The sequence below is a fragment of the Sarcophilus harrisii genome, chromosome 2 (genome assembly GCF_902635505.1).
Source record: "Sarcophilus harrisii chromosome 2, mSarHar1.11, whole genome shotgun sequence".
Lineage (NCBI taxonomy): Eukaryota > Metazoa > Chordata > Mammalia > Dasyuromorphia > Dasyuridae > Sarcophilus > Sarcophilus harrisii.
In genome coordinates, this window is record NC_045427.1 from 519,408,984 (window position 1) to 519,432,226 (window position 23,243).

General features: G+C 34.4%; 1 protein-coding gene across 1 annotated transcript in view; it reads right to left on the reverse strand.

Moving 5' to 3' along the window:
• Positions 1-23,243, reverse strand: part of DIS3L (DIS3 like exosome 3'-5' exoribonuclease) — a 40,440-nt gene that overhangs the window by 7,438 nt on the left and 9,759 nt on the right. Inside the window, exons 3-12 of the mRNA XM_003755665.4 lie at positions 19,896-20,024; positions 15,852-15,987; positions 13,721-13,897; positions 12,851-12,929; positions 11,565-11,744; positions 10,967-11,136; positions 4,338-4,499; positions 3,128-3,375; positions 2,359-2,451; positions 122-655 (exon numbers count right to left, since the gene is read on the reverse strand). Coding sequence (XP_003755713.1) covers positions 122-655; positions 2,359-2,451; positions 3,128-3,375; positions 4,338-4,499; positions 10,967-11,136; positions 11,565-11,744; positions 12,851-12,929; positions 13,721-13,897; positions 15,852-15,987; positions 19,896-20,024 — 1,908 coding nt within the window. The remainder of the gene's footprint in view (positions 1-121; positions 656-2,358; positions 2,452-3,127; positions 3,376-4,337; positions 4,500-10,966; positions 11,137-11,564; positions 11,745-12,850; positions 12,930-13,720; positions 13,898-15,851; positions 15,988-19,895; positions 20,025-23,243) is intronic.

Sequence of the window (23,243 nt, forward strand, 5' to 3'; positions counted from 1 at the left end):
TTGAAATGACTAAACAAAAGTAAGTCTTCCATCTTTACCCAGAGCTGTAGTAGTGTATTACGATCCCATGTACTAAAATGGGAACAAAAGGACTTGCTACCCCTCAAAAAGAGAGAAATACCGTGTATCCATAGAAAAGCCTTTAGCTTTAGCACATTCCCGGAGCTCTGAAAAAAACTCCTGATGTGGAGGTGGATGTTGTCGCAACAAAGCCTGATGTGGGAAGTTCTCCCATATCTTCTTGGCTACCCAGTGATTGGCCAGGATCATACATTCCGCAACTGTTTCATGAACTTCTAGAGGCTGCTTAGGGATGAGATCGTGAATGTTCTTTTTATCATCCAGCTGTACTCGGACTTCTACTCCTTCTAGTTCTAGGGCACCACAACTGTCCCGTTTGGCCCGCACATGTCTTGCTATATCAGTCAGCTTTCCAATTGCCCATACCAATTCATCCTGTTTGGCTTGTCGGCTTTTCTCGTCCATTTCTTTGAATTCTGGAATATCACCTATAACGCTAAAGTTTCCATCTAACAGGTCTTGTGCAGCCTCATAATACAGCTTATATGCTGACTGAATGATGGTCCTACCATACCATACTTTTTTTATTTCAAAGGACTTTTTGTCTAATTCCCACAAGACACTTACAGCATACCTGAAAAAAAAAAACAAAAAAAAAAACTCAACAACAGTTTTTCAGAGCATTAGCTTATCTTGAATTACAAATTCTGCTTTTTAAAAAAATTTAAAATAGATGTCATTTCTATAGATTCTAGTTTAGGTTCTCATGCCATTATTTCTATATTTTAATAGCTCACAGTCTATCACAACTGGGTTTATACTCCAACTTGCTACTTTCAACACAGAAGTTCGAATTTGAAAGTTTAAATGATTAATGAAAATTTCATCCCTTCCCTACTGTTCTATTTTTTTTCTTCAAATTTTATAGTATATTATATCAGCATGCCTCCATTATGATAGGCTAATTATTTTATGGATTTTTTTTTTCCTGAGGCAATTGGAATGAAGTGACTTGCCCAGGGTCACACAGCTACAAAGTGTTGTGTCTGAGGCCAGATTTGAACTCAGGTCTTCCTGGCTTCAGGGCTAGTAATCTATCTATTGTACCACCTAGCTGCCCTAGGCTAATTATTTTTAATAGGCTAAGTATTTTATCTTTTCCTCATTACATGTAAAGATGATTTTTAACATTCACTTTTTTTTAAGTTTTGAATTAAAAGATTTCTTCCCCCTTAAGATAGTAAGCAATTTGATATAGGTTATATATGTATAATCATGTAAAACATTTCTATATTATTTCTGTTGTAAAAGAAAAAAAAAGAAGAACAAGGGGAGAAAAACATACACATATAGACACAAAATAAAGAAACTGAAAAATAGTATGCTTTCATCTGCATTCAGTTCTTTCTCTGGACATGGACAGTATTTTTCCTCTCTGGTCCTTTGGGACTGTTTTGAATCATTATATTTAAATTAATACTTTAAAAACAATTTAAACAATGACGTCTAGACCAAGGTCTGTATTCTATTTTCTCTCTGCTATCATCTAATCGCTCTGTTCTAACTTGGTAGGACCTGTGAAACTTATAGTCTATGGGTATAGTCTTCCAGAATTCAGAGTTACATCTGTGCCACAATGAGACACCGAATAGGATAGACTTTAGTGCATTGCTAAAACAAAGTAACTTTTAAATGAACAAAATAATGCCAAACCTGGTTCCAATGAGGCCCTGATATAACTGAAATATGTGTAACTCTTGGTTATCTCATATTTAACCTGGAGATAGAGTGGTAAGCAATTACAAATCTCAGCTTACAGTTTTCCATCTTGATTAAAACAGCTTCCAACTGAGATCAACCTGTTTATGTTGGACTCCATTTTAAAGGAAAGTAGAACTAAGTATGTAAAATCATTCTAGCCTACAGTGTTTATGACAATAATTTTAAAGGAATGATAATCAAATACATACAGTAAGCAACAAAAAATAGTGGTAGTGCATTTTTAAAAGACCCATGGCTATTGTACAAAAAAATATTATTCACTGAGTCCTCCAAAGAAATATATATACCCACAGTGGGTATCATATATTATACTATATATATATATCATATAGTTTATTGGACTTAATGGAAAATAAATAAGTAGGAGTTAAAAACAGTTGTGCACTAGAAGTGAAGATGAGAGGACATAAGTGGAAGAAGAGATTGGAACAGAAAAGTGAACCAGACAAAGATTAGTGGAGAGAAAGATAGGGCATAGGATACAAATAAAAAACAGAGCAATGGAGAGATGAGCAGAAGAAAAAGAGGAGTGTTAGTAGTTTGAATCAATCTCACCGATCAACTCCTCCGAGTAGGGAACACAAATCAGCACTCAGAATGGAGGGTAGCATATCATACCGACGATCTGCTAAGTAGTAAGTGGTTGCCCTGTAAATAACACACACATACACATATATAACATAGTTAGTGCAGGAATACAAAGGTATTTATTGCTTTAGGAAATAGTCTAATCCATAATGAGTCAAAAGACCAAAATATCACTACAATTCAATATAGCTTGGAGACTTTTCACTCAATGTGGAATGCCTGTTAAGAGGGCTCATTTGATATAAAAGAGCATACCATCTTGTAAGTGAGTACTTTAAGTATCTATATATTTCACTTTTCATAAAGAAATTAGAAAATTTATTTCTTTGCTGATGTGAATCTTACAAAAATTTTGAATATCAAGAAAAGTTAGAATATAATAATCTGGTATTTATATAAAGCAATTATCTATTAATTCATGGAATATTAAGCCAATTTCAACTTAGAATAAAACGAGGTATGAAGAGGTTAGCCATATGTAATAAAAGGTAAGATTATTAAGGATCCTATTTTCCTAAGGGAAAAGGGGGAAGTAAATTCCTCCTCCAAGGATTTCCAGAACTGGGAAATACAATGCTCTTTCTGTCATACATATTCTTTCTTTGTAAAGACCAACTTTTACAGTTACCACATTCTAATGATTAAAGTCCAGCTATCTACATTCAATAATAATAATGCTTTCTTAAAATGTTATTTAATTTCCTAATTCATACCTAACTAAAGAGTATTATCTTACCTTGTTCTAGCTTCAATATCAGTATAAGAATTTGTCATCACAAAATGAGTGACATCTGCAATATGAACCCCAAGTTCCAAGTTGCCATTACTTAAGGTTCTAACTGATAGAGCATCATCCACATCTTCACAGCCTTTAGGGTCAATGCTAAACACAAGATGAGTTTTCCTCAAATCAATGCGTTCTCTTTCCTCCTCAGGATTGACTTTCCAGGGATTCTCTGGGGTGTTGACTGGCATTTCACACATCTGTATGAAGAGACCTAAGTCAGCAATTGATAAGACTTCAGGCTTTAATAATCATCCATCTGCTCTTTTTCACATTAAACATCACTGCAACCATCCTATAACACATTGCTTCAATTCTATACCTCCCCAATTACCTCCTATAGCCATCTTACTTCCTTCCAAATACTATTTTCAAGACAGCAGCTAGACTGTGAACATACAGATAGTTAATGAATGTTCTGCTCCTCTCTCTACTGTTCCCAAGGCTGTTGTTTTTTTCAAATTTAATAGAATTTCAGATCAAATCAAAGTAGTAAAAGTCACATAAGGTTTTTTAGATCAAGACCTGTATGTACACTATTTTCTCTCTGCTATCATCTGTTAGGACTATCAAGTCCCAACTAATTTTGCTAAGAGATCTAAAACATTTTAGTCTTGTCGAGTCTGGTTTATTGTATTTAAGTTAAGATATGTTGATTTCATATCAATATATGATATTAACATAAAATAACCTGAAATATCATATTAGAGCAACCATTTTGTTTCTTTAAGTCTGATTTTGTTATCCTTTCCTTGACTGGATAGAAGACAAGAGCCTTGGGAAAATTAGGTTAAGAATCTTATCATAGTTTTGGATTTTGAAAAGGATTGATTCATACACTTGTAAAGTTGTGTAGAGAGTGTGGCCCACTCAGAAATGCAACTATAATAAGGTGAATGTTACACTCTTACCATATGCCCTATAAGGAATGCAATTATTTTAGCTACATGAAAAAATTTCAAAATTTATCATTGTCAGGGATATAGACCATTAAGTAATAACTGTTCTGGACGTAGGATAAGTGTCTCAAACATCAAACAGAGGGAAGTGTGGGCTTTCTCCTTTCATGGATCCAACTTTAGTTTTCACAGCAAAATAAAAGAAAATTTAAAAAGAAACACTAGAAACTATTGGAAAACACAGAGCTAAAATAGGAACTAACCTGGGCTTCTGAGAAAGGGGCAACAGAAATACTGTTTTCTACCAGGATTGTTGAAATTTCCCCTTCAAGATCTCTTATTCTTCCCAAAACTCGTACAAAATGTCCATTTGGATAAACAGATGTCGACTCCCAAGAATCAATACGCACAACCACCCTGAAGTCCTGAAATTAGAGGAAAAAGTACAGACATTCCAAGATTAGAGGTTAAACTGGTCAATAAGAGGTCTTCAAATTTAAATAAATGTAAAAAGTAATCATAGCTGACATTTTTATACTTGGAGGTTTACAAATTGCTTCATATACACTTTATCATCATGTGATTTTCATAATAATTCAGCAAAATATACACAGTAGGTATTAGTATCCTCAACTTACAGATGATGAAATGGAAGTTTAGCAAGATTAAGTGACTGGTGTTATTTACTGCACAATTAGTCTCAGAAGCAGGATGCAAACCCAGGTGTTTCTTGACTCTAAGTCTTGTACTCTTTCTTCTAGGACCAGGAATGTCAACTGATGCAAAACCAAAACATTCATCCTACCTCTACTTTCTTTGCCTTAATGATTAAAAAACAAACAAATAAAACCGAATTGTATCAATGGACACAACTTGTTCCTTCAAGGCATTCTGCCATTTCAGAGCTGATGGTGCTGGCATAGACATCACGTCACAGCACAAATCTGGAGCAGGATGAAGCAGTCCCACAATCCAAAGAGAATGGCATTTTTACCAACACTGTCTCTTGATTGGTTCCTGAAATTTCAGGTGGGTATGAGACCATTAGTCCAATTCTTACAGGGGAGGCATAACAACCTGCTGCAAATAGGCCAACTAGAAATCATATCAATTATAATGTACCATAGTAAATATTCTTCTAGATGTTTATTGTAAAATATTTTTGAGTAGTACAATAACATTTAAAAACAGGGATTCTAAATTTTCTTTGTAAAGATGAGCTGCTTTTTATTTTTCAGGATTTGAGGATGTTATTACAGTAGATTGGTTAAGAAAGTGCTACAACTTGAGCAAGGGAGGGGTGTGGTACTAGACATATAAGTTTAAAAAATATGCATCAATCTGTATTCAAACACCATGAGTACTTTCTCTGGGGATGGATAGCATTTTTCATCGTAAGTCCTTCAGAGTCATTTTGGATTACTGTTTTGCTGAGAACAGCTAAGTCATTCATAGTTGATCATCTTACAATATTGCAGTTACTGTGTACAATTTTTTCCTTCTATTCATTTACTTTACTCTATATCAGTTCACTTAAGTCTTTTCATATTTTTCTGTTATAGTCAACAATATTCCATCACAATCATATATCACATTTTGTTCAGCCATTTACCAATTGATAGACTTTCCTTTAATTTTCAATTCTTGCCATCAGAAAAGAGCTGCTATAAATATATAGGACTTTTTCCATTTTATTTTTTATCTTTTTTGGGGATATAGATCTAGTTGCGGTATTGCTATGTCAAAGTATGCATGATTTTCTATACCTCTAAGCATAGTTTCCAAATCCTATATGAAATAGTTGAATCAGTTCACATCTCCATCACCAGTGCCTCAAATTTTCCCCATTGCCTCCAATATTTGCCACTTCCCTTTCTCACCCTATTACCCAAAAAAACAGGTGAGTTGTACTTCAGATTGTTTTAATTTGCATTTTTCCAATCAATACTGTTTTAGAGCATTTTCTCAGATGGCTATAGACATCTTTGATAACTTTATCTAAAAAGAGACTTTATATTTTATGGCTCTTAAGTCCCATAAATTTCATTCATAAATCTATATATTTCAGAGATGAGGATTTGATCAGAGAAACTTGCTTCAAAATTTTTTTCAGTTATAATCAGCAATTGCATTTCTCTCCATCCCATTTCTTCTCATTCATTCTATTCTCTTCTTTCACCTTGTCCCTTCTCAAGAATTTTGCTTCTGACTACTGCCTCCCCTAATTTGCCCTCTCCCTTTACCCTTTCCTCTCCAATTTTCCTATAGGATAAGATACATTTCTATCTATCCAAATGAGTGTGATGTTATTCCTTCTTTAAGTCAATTTTAATAAAAGGTTAAAATGTTTCCTGCCACCTTTCTCCTATTTCTTGCTCATCGTAAAAGCTCTTTCATGTCTCTTTTATGTTAGATAATTTACTCCATTCGACCTCTTTCTTTGCCTTTCTCTCAGTGCATTTCTCTTTTCTCACCCCTTAATTTTACTTTTTTAGCTACTATTTCCCTTTATATTCAACTCATACTTGTACCCTGTTTATATACTCATTCTAACTGTCTTAATAATGAGAAAGTTCTTGTGAATTACAAGTGTTATCTTCCCATGTAGGAAGGTAAATAGTTAAGCCTTAAGTACCTTATGATTTTCCTTTCCTGTTTACCATTTTATGCTTCTCTTGAATCCTATATTTGAAAGTCAAATTTTCTAATCAACTTGGTCTTTTCATTAGGAATGCTTGAAAGTCCTCAGTTTCACTGAATGTCTATTTCTCCCCTCCCAAAGGATTACACTTGGTTTTCTTGGATAGGTGATTCTTGGTTATAATCCTAGTTCCTTTGCCCTCCAAAATATCATATTTTAAATTCTGCTATCATTTAATGTAGAAACTGCTAAATCTTATGTTACCCTGTGGCTCCATGATATGTGAACTATTTCTTTCTGGCTGCTTACAATATTTTCTCCTTGACCTGGGAACTCTGAAATTTGGTTATAATATTCTTGGTAGTTTTCATTTTTAGGATCTCTTTCATGAGGTTATTGGTGGATTCTTTCAGTTTCCATTTTAATCTTTGGTTCTGCAATATCAGAGAAATCTTCCTTTGTAATTTCTTGAAAAATTATTATCTATTTGAAAAATAAAAAGCTATTACAAAAAAAGAAAAATTATTATCTAGATCCTTGAAAAATTATCTCTCCTGAATCTATTTTCCAAGTCAGTTGTTTTTTCCAACAGGATATTTCATAATGTCTTCTATTTTTCCATTTCCTTGGTTTTGTTTTATTGTTTTTTGATTTTTCATAGGGTCATTGGATTCCACTTGCTCAATTCTAATTTTTAAGGAATTATTTTTTTAGTGAATTTTTTGTACCTCCTTTTCCATTTGGCCAATTCTGCTTTTCAAGGCTTCTTCTCCTTATTGTATTTTTGTACCTTTTTTACCATTTGGCCTAGTCTGTTTTTTAAGGTGTTAATTTCTTCAGTATTTTTTTGTGCCTCCTTTACTGACTCTTTTTTCATGATTTTCTTTTTTCTTAAAGCTTTTTATTTTCAAAACATATGCATAATTTTCAACATTCACCTCTGCAAAATCTTGTATTCCAAAGTGTTTTCCCTCCCTTCCTCCCACTTTTCCCCATAGACAGCAAGTAATCCAATTTATATTAAATGTGCAATTTTTCTATACATATTTCCACAATCATCTTGCTGCACAAGAAAAATCAGATCAAAAGGAAAAAAATGAGAAAACAAAATGCAAGCAAACAACAACAAAAAAAGTGAAAATATTATGTTGTATGTATGTATTAATGACTGATTTATTTTATATGGTCATGGATTGCATCAAAAGGCCCTGCATATATTCTGGGACTCATGAAATTAATGCACATCATCTGCAAATAGAAAATCCAGAGAAACTTACTTCCTATAGTAATTCATTCTCCATTTGTACTCGAAAGGACAAAATATGCCCTTTTATCAATGGCAAACTGATTTTTTAAGAACACAACTCCCTGTTTTATATCTTGCTTGATATAGGATTAGTGAACCAAGTTATCTTTTATCAAAAAAAAAAACCTCACATTTTAACGTATTTATAAGACATCATCATTATCACTAACATTTTTACAGTGTTTACTATGTGCTAGGCACTGTGCTAAGCACTTTACAATTATTATCTCATTCAATCTATCTGCTTATAGGAGGGTCTTTTAGGTTATGTTTCACCTTTAATGAGTAAAAATGTTTTCTCATAATCAACAATCAAAAACATTGAAAGATCTCAATCTTTTCACTTTCAGTCAATTGTATAATCATGAATTATATATATAATATCCTCCAAATTTTTGCCTTCTCATACAATCCTCAATACCTGCAATAGCTTATATTTAAGATTCTCAAAAATTTTTTTCAGTTCAGTTCAATTGTGTTAACTCTTCATGATCCCCATTTAGGATTTTCTTGGCAAAGATATTGGAGTAATTTGCCATTTCCTTCTCTGGCTCATTTTTACAGATGAAAAAAAACTGAGGTAAACAGGTCAAGTGACTTGCCCAGGATCATACACAGCTAGTAAATGTCTGTGGCCAGATTTGAACTCAGGAAAACAAGTCTTCCTGCTTTAGGCCTTTATATTCTACTCATTGTGTACTCTACCTGCCCTTTAGTAATGATGACATCCATTATTTTTTGTAATAATTTACTATCTTCTCTCAGAAAATCTTGAAAAATCAATCTCTTAATGCTTTCAAAATTATATTTCTTCCAGCACAAATTTACTCTGTGTTTATATGATCTGATACAGCTGCCTTTCTAATGTAACAAGTCCATTTCCTCACATAATACACAAGAGAATGAATTATTCAAGAGTTCAGATAAAATGATACTCTCAGTTTACATAACTCTCAATAATGAAAACAAATTGCAAAAGGAAAGACTGGCACATTTGTTTTAAATTTTTTCTCCTCTTTTTATTGATCTGCCAATTTGATCAATAAGGAAAATCAAGTTTTGCTGGCTGATGTTTCTGGAAGCAGAATTCTTTTTGGTTTCGCAGTGTTTCCAGAATTCAGCACAGGAACTTACATATAATAGGTGTTTATTGAATGCTGAATTTGCTTTTGACCTCATAACCTTAGTTTTGTAGACTGTTTTGTACTGGTTAAATTTCTTTAAAAACAAAAATTCAAAAAGTTCTTAATGTTGCTTATGTTCTTTCTTTTATTCATTTCCCAATTTTTAGAGTCAAAAGCTTGTATAGATCTATAAGGTTGAGCTATTGTGGTTATTTAATAATATTTTCTAATTTTTATATTTTTTTTCTAGTTTGATATTGATTTTGACTTTTGCTCTAATGGATCTGCACAAAACACAGTTGATATGGAACTGATTTCCAAATTAATAACTAATCATGTTTTATCTAATAATATAGAATCAAATTTCATTTTTTGTGCGATTTCATTCTCACCCCATCCAGCATCTTATAATTTTTTTCTTGAGAAATTGCTTATGATATACAGATAGGAGGCTTTAATAGTCTACAAGCTTTCATTTCTTAATCCTGAACGGTATGTTCTAAAACCATCCTCTCTATGTCTTCTTTTGAAGTCACTAAGCATTAACGCATTATGCTGATTTAATATTAGAGGACCTTATTAAGGTCTCCATAGAATTTCTCCAGCTCTTTGTTTTCTGCAACAGATGTTGGTGGCTAAGATTTTATAACTCTACAATAAATTTTGGGGAACTATTTTTTTTTTTTTTTGGTCATGACTACAAGTTTTGATCATTGAATACAAATGTTCTACCAAAATGATGATTCTCATTTCTTTGGGTGACCAGTAAAACCAGCTCTGTCAAATCTATCATCTGTTTCTCCAAGGATACACTTAATGCTTACTTAGTTTCCAACCACCTTATGTCTTTTCAGTTTAATTCTTATTGAGAATGCCAATTTTGGTAGTAATGGAATATCAGGTTGTTAAATATTAGACCAGGATTTCACATTTAGAATGTCACTTCTAATATGGTTGTAGTTCTCTTTAATAAAATGTCAATTTCTTAATCATTAGATAAGACTTTCATATTTAGAATATCAATAACTTTCTAATTTTTAGAAAGATGAATTTTTATAAAGGGCTTAAAAACTGATTCGTCATAGCATCTGATTCCTTTTCTGCCATTATGCAGCAGTTACATAGATAGAAGGAGCTAGCCAGTGCCAAAGGACCATTTTGAAGTTTTGTTTCAAGGGGAATAACAACCATCATCATCTAGTGTTCAAATCTATTGGTCATTAATACTGTGGAGAGCAGATAATTCTTACATTTTGTGAAATACAGCAATGGCTGAAATCTATGAAGTCTAATTCTCCCTCTACTGATGTATTTTTTCCCTGTTGCTACATTTTTCTCTAAGCAATTGATTTTGTGAGTAACATTATATCAAATCATCACTATAGGTCACGAAAGAAAGTTTGTTAGTGTTGTTGGCAAAGTGTACATATATACACATACACATACCTATATTATGCCAACACTAACAAGACGTGTGTGTGTGTGTGTGTGTGTGTGTACACACACATATAGAATTAGTTTCTGAGAAATTTCTGACAAATGAATAATACAGGTTATCTTTGGTTGTCCTACACAGTTCTTTCTAGGACAGTTACTTTTTGTTCTTTATTTATTAACTGAAGACTACTCAATAGTTGATTCTTCTATATTTAGAATGTCTTAAAAACAGTATCCACAAAAGTAGATGGATAGTTTAGGGGTCATTCATAATTTATTTTTCCTGGGGAAATACTTGGATCTACCTGCTACTGCACAAACATAACCAAATTTGAGTAAAATAAAATAAAATAAAATAAAATAAAATGTAATTCTACTAATTACCTGTAGTGCTTCTGCTTGTTGAGTACTGATTCTGATTTTGGGAATTCTGTAATCCCAAGGTGTAACTAAGATTTTCTGGGCATTTTTGCCCTGGGACTGAACCTCTTCTTTAGATGGAAAAGTCACCACATAATCCCGCCAGTTCTTCTGAAGGATTCCTACCACTCTGCCTTTGAGAAAAAAACAATATTGACTGGTAAGGTAGGTACACCTACCTTAATATAGAGTAGAGCAGTCTGCCATATGAACAAATCCTGATTACATTAATGCTAAAATTACTTGTAAAATGCCACAGAATGAATTAAGGGGCAGCATTCTGCTACCTTTAAGTAGTTAAAATTGAACACAAAATGTCATTTATTATTGAACACATTAAATTTACAAGAGAGAGATCTCATTCTTTTTGTTCAGCTCTTGCCATATTTGATGTGTACTTGGCATACAATTGCTCTTCGTGATCTTTTGCCTTCTATATCCCAATTTTAGAGTTAATAAGTATGTAGGGAAAGATATTAAATCTCTGTGAAACTCAGAAAGAGGAAGAATTACTAGAAGAAAAGTTACAGAAACTCTCCAGAACCTTCCTTCTCTCATTTACCTGTGGGCATAGGTTCACTGGGAGATTCCCCAGGTGTTTTGTCATCATTTTCATTCTCACATAAAGCAGCAGTCCTTCCTTTCCATTCATTTTTGGGGAGTAGTTCCACCACTACTACATCACCATGAATTGAACGGTTGCGAGCTTTCATACCATGGACAAGGATGTCACTAATTAAATCTGTTTTTAAGGAGACAAAAATACACAAAAAGTCCTAAAGCTCTTCAATATCAGGAAGATATTGCAAATGCAATCATGTTGCACTCAGTAGCTTTGTAGTTCTAAAGATGAAGACAAACTTGTGTCGTTCTGAGGATTATTAGCTACCAATTAATTTTCGCTTGGCATTATTTGAAATAGCATCAGATAATTTCAGAATTATCTCATTGTATTCATAATAATGACAACATTAGAAATGATTGGTAACAATATACCACTTTATGATTTAAAAAGTGCTCCATATACATTATCTCATTGTTACCACTAATAATCACTTGTGGTAGGTGCCATTATCTCCCCCATTTTACAGAAGAGGAAAATAAGCTTTAAGAAATAACTGGTTTCCCTATAGTCTGTGAGTTAGCAATTCTAAGAGAGAAGATTAGAACCTAAATTGTCACCTGTCACATCACCAAAGCACTTATCAGTCTTATAATAAGCCTATAAAGTATATAGGCATTATTATCCCTCTTTAACATTCCAAGTCTCCATCAGAATCTCTGTAAACACATTTAAAGCAACCCATCCCTGCTTAAATATAGGTACCATCTGATTATGCTCTTCAGCAGATCAATCAGGTGTATTAGCCAGTCTTCCATGAATGATCATGTACTATCATAAAGTAAGTGATCCTGGGCCCATGCTAGCACAGCCCCTTAGATAATCTTCTCTTGGGATTCCTATGCAGTCAACCCTGAACTTTGCATGTTTCTGGAGGCACAATCAGCTTTAGATTGGTAGAGACTCAAGATCAGATATGACATGCTGGACATGGCACATATTCTAAGTATTTCCACTTCCTTTCCATTCACTCACTTTGAAATTCTCTGATTTCAAAGGATGATTTTCAAGGGAAAAAGATCATAAAAATCTGTTATCTCTTAACCATGATAGTTTGGTTTGCAAAAAAGTAGATCTGCCAATTTCTATTTTATTGCAATCAATGACTGAGAGAACAAATAAAAAGTATAATATAATAGAATAAAAGTCCTACTTTTCTTCCACTGTGGAAGACTTCAGTAAAGAAAGGTAAAAAAGGTTCCTGAAAGAAATTGAATATACTGAACCTGAGTCTTTACTGCTGGCTCCCTGGAGTCGGACAAAAGCTTCTATTTGTGCTCTGTGTTTATTGACATTGAGAATTCCCTAAAATCAAAATTAACAGTCAATGAGATGGCCTGAATAGGGATAGAAGAAAATTCAGCTTACCTTTAACATTTTGAATGATGCAACAATAACCACTATATTACATTTTTATATATGGATGATCATCACTTTCAACAATGATTTTTTTCCCCTTGAAAGAAAAGGGCACAATGGAGCTGTTCTTGGCTATAATGGCATTATTCCTGACTGAGATGGCCTTATTTATGAAGCATAAAGAGCCTAGGAAGTCCCTAAATATATCCCACATTTGTATATAAAATGCTACCATTTGTGACATATTCCTTCAGATTATGCAGAAAATGGAGAGGTATAACAGTATTAAATTCTTAATCTATCAGTGAGATTGAGTCATATCATATCATCTGCACTTCTGATATAAGAAATCCTGGCAGCAATAGCCTCTTAGGTACATGTCATTGAATATTTATTTTTTTCCCCCATGATGGGAGACATTTGCAAGGCCATTTTTCCAACCTCTTCTTCAACTGTTAACTTTACAGCTAAAGAGCATTACTAATATGATGGCTTTCAATTAGATGACCTGATTCTATCAGTAGATTGATGTCTGACCCCACATACCACCACAAAATCACTAAACAATGACAGCAGTTCATTGCTTAGACTGACTGCCCACATATCCCTCTCTCTCAAAGGCCATAGGCAATTAAAGAAAAGAAGAAAACAACTGGGAGTTTTAAATAGCCAGTTTTAATAAGAGAAGGATCCATGATGGCCCACTTCTAACAATGTCTTTTTGTCATTTTCCTCACCTGGATGTATCTCCCAGACTTAATTCCAGCCTCTAATACTTCCAGAGGAAGATGCTCTGGGTATTCTTTCCCATTGTTCTCCTGGCTTTCGAGTTCCCTCTCACGACGGGCCTGAAGTATCGAATCACATAGCTCATGGGCAGCCTTTAAATCTGGCCAAAAGTTGTCCAGATAATTCTGTGTAATAAAGTTTAAAAAAAAAAAAAACAAACAAACCCCCAAATCAGAGAAACTATAAATAAATATCTTCATTTCAGTTCCACTTTAAAAACTCATTTTCTTGAACAAAAGCTCTGGTACACAACTTTGTAGAGACATTATCCAATATTTGGGTTTTTTGTTTTTGTTTGTTTTTGTCTTTACATCCCTAGCACCTACTAGAGGATTTTACACCTAATAAGTGTCTAATATTTATTCAATAGATGAATGGATTTCCTAATTAGTCTAGAAAGATTTTATGGAGTTAGTAAATAGATAATTATAAGCAAGATCATATATTTAGGACTGGAAGAACTTTTATTATCTTCTAATCCAACCACTCATTTCACTGAGAAGAGTTGAGGTTTAAGAGCAGAAGACTGCTTAAGGTCATGCAGGTCGTTAGTTGTTTTCTCTTATTCCTTAAAATTTTTTAGAAGAACCATTGAGACTCCCCCACATCTTAATATTTGCATTCTTGATTACTCTGTATTTTCATGCATATAAACGTGTGCATACTATCTCCAAAGCCAGCGGAATAAAAGCAGACAGTAGGAGACAGAGTACCCTGTTCCTGGAGATCGTCTTTAAAGGGTTCACTTCCTGGCTAAATCCGTTTTATCTATGCCTACAGTATCTCCTCTAGCCATCTGGTAGCATTCCAATTGCTTTCTTTTTTCTCAGGCCCTCCTAGAAGTCATGACTTTTCTTTGTGCTTGGTCCTCAAACCTCACATGTATTAAACTCATTTACTTCTTAACCTTCTACATTCTGTCATTTTACCTAACCTCTTTGAAGTTTTCTTTCTCATTCTTTTCTAAGTCCAAATTTCTCCCAGAAAGAACTTATCTAACTCACCTTGACCCCATATTATTTTTTTCTTCCACTACCACTCAACTTTGTAAAGCCTTTGGTCACATGGTTTATGTGAGAAAAGCTGTACAAAATTAAACCACATTGTAACACTTGACTACAAGGAGAAGCGATTTTCACAGCGAGGAGAAAAACGTAATTTTAGTCAACTGTCCTCTGCAGGAGCAAGACATGATGCATTGCAGAAGAAAAAAGAGGTGACACCAACATTAATATCTAAGGTCCCCGGAATCCTTTGGCATCTGAGAACATTGTTTTTTGAAGGGTAAGAAAATTCAACTGGCAAATTTTAGCAACAGAAACATAAGACAACTAGGAGCCCTTATAAAATCTACAATTAAGATTCAATAAGAATCTCTGAGAACTGACAAAGAGAAATGGGTTGTCTAATTCAAGACCTTGCATCAAAAATGACTGCAACCAAATGTCGTTTGGTTGAAAATCTTGACAAGAAAAAAACAGAATTATTATCTATTAACAAATGAATTGTCTCTTTATATCTTCCAAAGGTGTCCAAGGGATGTCCAGAGTGCAAGGGGGACCCAGGGCAGAGAGTCAATGACAACGTCTATCATGGTTCAAAATGACAGCCTCAAACAAACACTGCCACACTTCAATCCTATTATTTACTCACACTAATATGCCCAACTCATTTGTGTGTAACCAAGAGTGAAGAGCAGCTAAAAAACACTTGCCTAGCCTTTGATCTTGGTGACTAGTTCAGCCTTTTGTTTGACATCCAAAGCATTTGGTCCTTCTTGGAAAAATAGAACAGTGAGAGTGACAGAGTGGAGATGGTCTAGGCTCTCAAGCTGGGGAAGCTCTAGGAGCTTTGTGGTTTGGGGAGGCTTGTTCAGAACCATCAGTGTCAGGCTGAACTAGGGCAAAGGTGATACAAAATCTCAAGGTGTATTCCCCCATTCTTTCCTGTCCTGTCACCAACTGGCCAAAGATTCCTAGAGCCTCCTAGGAGTTGCTTATGGAGAATATCTTGCACGAATGTGCAAACACATACACGTCATACACATGTGCACACCCACTAAATAATGACTTGAAATACCTTGAATGAAATCACAAATACACCTTCAGTTTCACTTCCATACTGCTGAATGGCCTCTTCATCTTCTGTCACCATAACAATGGGCATTCTATCTTGACAGTGGTGATAGTACCAGACAGCTGCATTGTAAATGCTCCTAGAAAAACAAACCATGTGTATCCCACCACCCAAACACATGCACATTAGAAAATAGATTGACATGCTGAGGGACAATACCACTGGTTAGTTCCATATGGCAGAAAAACTCCTTGATATGGAGATGAAAGACCAGGATTCAACTTTATTTTTTCCCTCAGTAGTATTTTATTTTTCCCAAAAACATATAAAGATTCCCAAAAACAATCATTTTTATGAGATTTTGTGTTCCAAATCCCCCCCTTCCCCAAGACAGAAAGAAATCTGATATAAATTAAATATATATATAATACTTCTAAACATATTTCCACATTTGTCATGTTGTGTAAGAAAATGCAGATCACAAGGGGAAAAAAAACAACAAGAAAGAAAAAGAACACAAACAAGCAAATAAAAAGGTAAAAAACTTTCATCTGGCTCTGTTCTCCTGGATCTGCTCACTTCACTCAGCATCAGTTCATCTAAGTCTTTCCAGGATTTTTTGAAATCAACCTGCTCATCATTTCTTACAGAACAATAATATTTCATTATACTCATATAACTTATTTAGCCATTCCCCAATTGATGGGTAGCCGCTCAATTTCCAGTTCCTTGCCACTATAAAAAGATCTGCTTCAAATATTTTTGTACCTATGGATCCTTCACCCTCTTTTATGATCTCTTTGGGATAAAGACCTAGTAGTGAGACTGCTGGATCAAAAGATATGCATAGTTTGATAGCCCTTTGGACATAGTCAGAATTCAACTCTTACCTCCAAAACAAACTAGTCATATGACCACTTCTGATCCCTTGATCATTTCTGGTTTGTGAACTCTAACTTAGGCTTCCAAAAAACAAGTAGAATCATATGCGACTGTGGGAAATTCATGTGATCTTTGGGGTCTTAGTTTATTTATTTGTAAAAAGAGGGCCCTTAATCTATGATTCAAATCCTCAAAGAACTTTTAAGGATCTTAAAAAAAAATTGTCACACACACACACACACACTCTGATACTATTCAACACTGGAAAACAATCAATACCACAAAGATAGGCTGTAGAAATATAACAAGGAAACTGTCTGCATGATTTAAAAGCTATACAGTTTTCACAATGTACTAAAAAGGTTATATGGCATTCAAAGAATATTGCTTATGTACTGTTATAAAGAAACTGTTCTTGTGTTCATGTTGATAGTTCCTTAGATGGTTGTCTGTTGGAATTCTTGTGAAATGTCCAGTCATGTCTGGACTCTATTCTTTTTAGTTCTGGAGGCAGAATCAGCTTTGGATTGGTGAATATTCAAGGTCAGGCATGACTACATGCTGGACAGCTTCACTGAGCTACTGTGGATCTAAATTCTAATGCTATGCTCAGAGACTATGGCAACATGTGACAAGTTCTTTCAAATGCTGTACTATAATCATTTGTTAACAGAGTTTGTGCTATGCATGTGGAATATGCTTATTAGAAAAGTGCCAATCAATTAGCTGAGTGAGTGAAATCCTCGTGATAAGCCCTAGCCAAACAAGCAAGGGGAGGGCAATGCCTAAGTGGGTTTTTTCTATTATCTAAATTGATTATCTGAATGTCACAAGTACAGCAGCAAGAGCTTGCATATGTTAAGCATTGAGAAACACCAACAATTTAGTTTATTTACCTAATATGCCACCTCACAAAGCTATTATAAGTAGCTAGAAAAATCATACAATTGTAAATCTTAAGGTTCTGTGTAAACATCAATAATTATTATGATGCTTGACCAGATTTTTTTTCAGTTCCTTCTCTAAAAAAAGACTGAGTCTAATTCCCTTTCCTACTCCATCCAATGGAAACTTTCTTCTCCACTGTATTGCTCTCTTATAATCTTGTCCTCTAGGTAGAGGGCTAAGCTTGCAGTGAGTATCCAGTTCACCCACTAAGGACCAGTAGGCCAAACTATATTCATGTATGAAGAAATTCACTTTGACCTCAGTCACTAAACTTGTGCTAAACAGAGGAAAATTTTTCTTGTTTTCTGATTTACAGCTATATAAACAATCACCATATTTTCATGTTAATTGTGATGATATCATTTGTTCACATGTTGATGGGATCAGAAGAAATGTTTGCTTAACCTTCCATGCTACTTGGTATAATAGAAATTCTGAGGATGTCTTTCAGAATTCTCTGACTTACAATATAAAAATCTCAATTCTTATGACCTTCACCTTTATTCTAGCTCCACCATTTCAAGATGGCTACAAACACTTTCAGATTATGAAAACTTTATTTATTCAGGTATAGCTCAGAAACTTAGTCTCAGAATCAGAAAAATCTGAGTTCAAGTGCAACCTCCAACATGTATCGGTTATATGATCCTCAGTAAATCAACTTAACCTCTCAGACCTTTAATAAATTCTCTAAAATTTTAAGATGCAGAATAGGTGCTAATACAGATTGGGGAGGGAATTTCTTCAATGGGAATTCGTTAAACCAATGAAATCACAGGTCCAGTTTAAAAAAAAAAAATCAGAAGCCAGGTCACAACAAGGTCAAGCCTTACCTTTCATAATAGTGAACCAAGTTTTGGTGAACCCTCACTAGCTGAATCTTCATGATCTCAAACTCAAAAATATATCCTTTTGATCACCATCTTCTATCACTGTTCCTTTCCTACTATCTCACTCCTTCTAAACTTGTTTTGCTACTGACAGCTTTCGGTCCCTCTCTCTGTCCATGTAGTAGTCCACTACCCTAGTTCTAACTTTACTTTTCTCCCTACACTATAAGTAAACAGGCGCACAAGATACCACCTCATCCGCCTGTCCATACCTTGGCAATTCTATTTTCATAGGTTCAATTATCATCTCTCTATTCAGTCTTAAAATTACATATCCAAACCTAATCTTTCTCCTAAATTCCAGACATGTCCATACCTGAAGTCATCATATATCTCCCAAACTTGTTCTCTCTCTAAATTTCCGTATTTTTAAGTATACTACTATATTTCTACTCATGTATGTTTAAAAGCTGTGAGCCATCTCTGACTCATCCCTTATCCACCACCTCCCAATCAAGATATCAAGTTTCTGGCTTCTACCTCTATAACATCTCTTTTATCTGGCTCCATAGCTCCATTCATACTGTCATTACCTTAATTCAGATCTTCCTTCCTACTGGCCTGAGTCTCCTAATTGGTCTTCCTGCCTCCATTCTCTTCTCCTGTCCAATCCATTCATCTTCCTAAGGTACAAATTCTTTCCCTGTTCAAAAGCTTTATTTCTTTTGAGATAAACTCCAACCTTCTTAGCCTGGAATTTAAGATCCTCTGCAATTTGAATATAGCATATTATTTCAAAATATTTCTATTATTTCAAAATTCTTTTCCTTCATATCCCCTAAATACCACTCAAACAGTACTAACTTTTCCATCCTCAACATGCCACATCCCACTTCTGCTTAAGTAAAACATGTCCTCTGCCTCTCAGAAAACTTAACATCCTTCAAGAATCAGAAGGGGCACCATCTCCTACCTGAAACCTTTTCTTCTTACATGCCATTATTAGTGGTCTTTCCCTCCTCAAATTACCTTGCATTTATTTACATATGCACGTACTTGTCCAAGAGAACATAAGTTTGCTTGAGAACAAAACTATTGACCATTTTCTTTGTAACTTGGTAACTCTTAATATCTAGCACAATACCTTGTACATGATTGATGATGGTTGAAATGAATCATTGAAACAGTATTTTAATAGTATTAAAAATAAAAAATAAGTTGAAAAATTTATCTAGGTTTCAATCATTTCTGTACAAATTTCAGCTACAGAATTAACTGCTGGTTCATTTTGTCACATTCTCTGGTCAAATCTTAACGTTAAATGGTCACAGGCTACAAATAATAATCGTAACAAAAACTGCTAATTCATACAGGTTTAGTACTGTACCTTGTCTGCCATTTTTCCATAGACTCTCCTCTTTCTCTTGGAAGATAGGAGTATTGCTGGAACTCGTTAGCAAAGAGAATACAATCATGGCGAGCATCCTTTAGGAGATTTCTAAGTTTATTATACTGTCTAAGACAAAAGAGAAAAATAAAATCTAATGAAGTAAGTGCTTTCCATTCACATTTGCTGAAAATGAAATTAGAAAAAGGCACTTCAAAGAAAATATCTAATTATTTTTAAATGGACAAATATTTACCTTAAATTAGAATTTTTAGATAATATTTGTGTTCTAATATTTCAAGGGGATATATGGCCTTTTGTCCCCATAATTTTTCTTTTTTCTCACTCCTGAGATTTTCTGTCTATGGATCATCTGTAGATTTCATTGCTCCATAATGGATAGCAACTTAGCATTAGGTCTTTTGAATCATTGTGGCTGAAAAATTCATCACTCTGTAGCCAATATGAATCTTTGAACTTATAGTTAGCTTTGAGGGAATTGGGACAGCAAGTGGTTATTTGTGGGAATTGAGTGAACAATAGTGACTTTATCTTGTGACTCAATTCTGGAGTTAGCTCAGTTTCATTTCTACTCAATGATGGGTCTAGTCCAAATTCTGTCTTGTGAGAAAAGTTTATTTAATTGTGGGAACTGGGAAAACAAAACCTCAAGCCTTACCTAGTTATTTGTTTTTTGTTTTGTTTTAATCTAGTCATATATGTCTGAGAAACTGGACAACCCCCACATGCTGTGTAGACTTTTAACTAAGATCTAGGTGAGCTAACCAGACTAATGCAAGGGATTTTCCTCACAATTGTACATCTCATGATCAACTATGACAGACTTAGCTCTTCTCAGTAATAAAGTGATTCGATCCAACCATTTTGGAGAGTAGTTTGGAACTATGCTCAAAAAGTTATCAAACTGTGCATACCCTTTGATCCAGCAATGTTACTACTGGGATTATATCCCAAAGAGATTATAAAGAAGGGAAAGGGACCTGTATGTGCACGAATGTTTGTGGCAGCCCTTTTTGTAGTGGCTAGAAACTGGAAACTGAATGGATGTCCATCAGTTGGAGAATGGCTGAATAAATTGTGGTATATGAAAATTATGGAATATTACTGTTCTGTAAGAAATGACCAACAGGATGATTTCAGAAAGGCCTGGAGAGACTTACACGAACTGATGCTGAGTGAAATGAGCAGGACCAGGAGATCATTATATACTTCAACAACAATACTAGATGATGACCAGTTCTGATGGATCAGGCCATCCTCAGCAACAAGATCAACCAAATCATTTCTAATGGAGCAGTAATGAACTGAACCAGCTATACCCAGAAAAGAACTCTGGGAGATGACTAAAAACCATTACATTGAATTCCCAATCCCTATATTTATGCACACCTGCATTTTTGATTTCCTTCACAAGCTAATTGTACAATAATTCAGAGTCTGATTCTCTTTGTACAGCAAAATAATGTTTTGGTCATGTATACTTATTATGTATCTAAGTTATATTTTAATATATTTAACATCTACTGGTCATCCTGCCATTTAGGGAGGGGTGGGGTAAGAGGTGAAAAATTGGAACAAGAGGTTTGGCAATTGTTAATGCTGTAAAGTTACCCATGTATATATCCTGTAAATAAAAGGCTATTAAATTAAAAAAAAAAAAAAAAATAAAGTGATTCGAGATAATTCCAAAAGACTTGTGATGGGAAATGCCATCTGCATCCAGAGAGAATATGGATACTGAATGCAGATCAAAGCAAACTATTTTCACCATTTCTTTCTCATGGTTTTTACCTTTTGTTCTGATTTTTTTTTCTCACAACATGACTAATAAGAAAATATGTTTAAAATGATTGCTCATGTATACAACCTTTATCAGATTGCTTGCTACTTTGGAGAAAGAGGGAGAAAAAAAATTGGAACTCAAAATCTTACAAAAATGAATGTTGGAAACTATCTTTACGTGTAATCAGAAAAAAATAAAATACTGTTAAGTTATTGTGGTTGTTTTTGTGAAGCAATTGGTGTTAAGTGACTTGCCCAGAGTCACACAGCTAGGAAGTGTTAAGTGTCTAAGGCTGGATTTAAACTCTATCCATGGCACTATCTAGCTGCCCCAATAGTATTAAGTTAAAAGGAAAACTTACAACAGCTGTACATTTCAAGCAACTCATATGTTTCATCCGAAAGCAAGTCCTATACTTATCATTGTTTCCATGTCCCTTTGATTATTTACAGACACTTGGAGAAGGACACCCTTTTTCTGAATTTGGGGAATTGTACCTATTTGTTCTTACTTGGAAAGCTCCTAATATTTTCTCCAACTGGAAATCAAATTACCTAATGCTTTGTTTTCTTTTAATTAATTAATTTAATTAATTAATGTTTTCTTTTAATTAATTGGCCTTATCTGATTGTTTTTATATCTTATAAAAAGTCTCTCTCATCTTGTATTTGGGATCCAGCCCTAAGCTGAGAAGATCTGGTCCCGATTGTTAGGCATTTGGCATGCATTGCTTAATAAATTGATACGCTCAGAAGATCAAACCTTTGTTTCCTCAGTCATTTCAGCTTTCACCTGCCACAGCGAGTTCTCTGGAAATCACAGTCTGCACTAAGTCCATCCATGTAAAGCATGACTTTTGATCTGGATCGGTAATTTCATTTTCCAATGAGAAACTTCCTTTACTAATGGAGACTGGTAACTATCCTGCAACTTAGTCTTAGAGGCTAAGATTATAAATCTTAGTGTCTGAGGCACTAAAAGGTTAAATGAATTGTTCAGGGTCATGCAGGTCGGCATGTGTCAGATGTAGAACCTTGAACCTATTTCTGTCCTCTCTGCTCTAGGGCCAGTTCTTGCTTCAGTACACTGCTTCCTCCAATGCATGGACAACAGGGAGTTAATTGCATTTTCCAGAACACTAACACAGGGTCATAATATTTCCTTCCCCAAGAAGGGGGAACATGCCAATCAGATCTGAAAGTCAGGCCTGTAGTTATGGATGGATGAGTTAAGTTCTAAGAAAGAAAGTCCTTTTTAGGAGACGAGCAACATAGAAGAATGGAGACATTCATGGCTATTTAAACAAAATTTATTATTTCTCTGAAAAAAGGTAAGTACTGTTCATAGTAAACCAGATGTTAAATTAACATATAAATTATACAAGGCAGGCAATTAGCATTTACTCCTGGATCAGTATGAAAAACACTTGGGTCATATACTTGCTCAACTGCCCCACACTGGGGAAAACAAAAAAACTTTCCAAAAGTAAAGATGAAACACTTTATCATCTCTCTCTGAGACAAGTGCTGACTAAGCATTGTCAG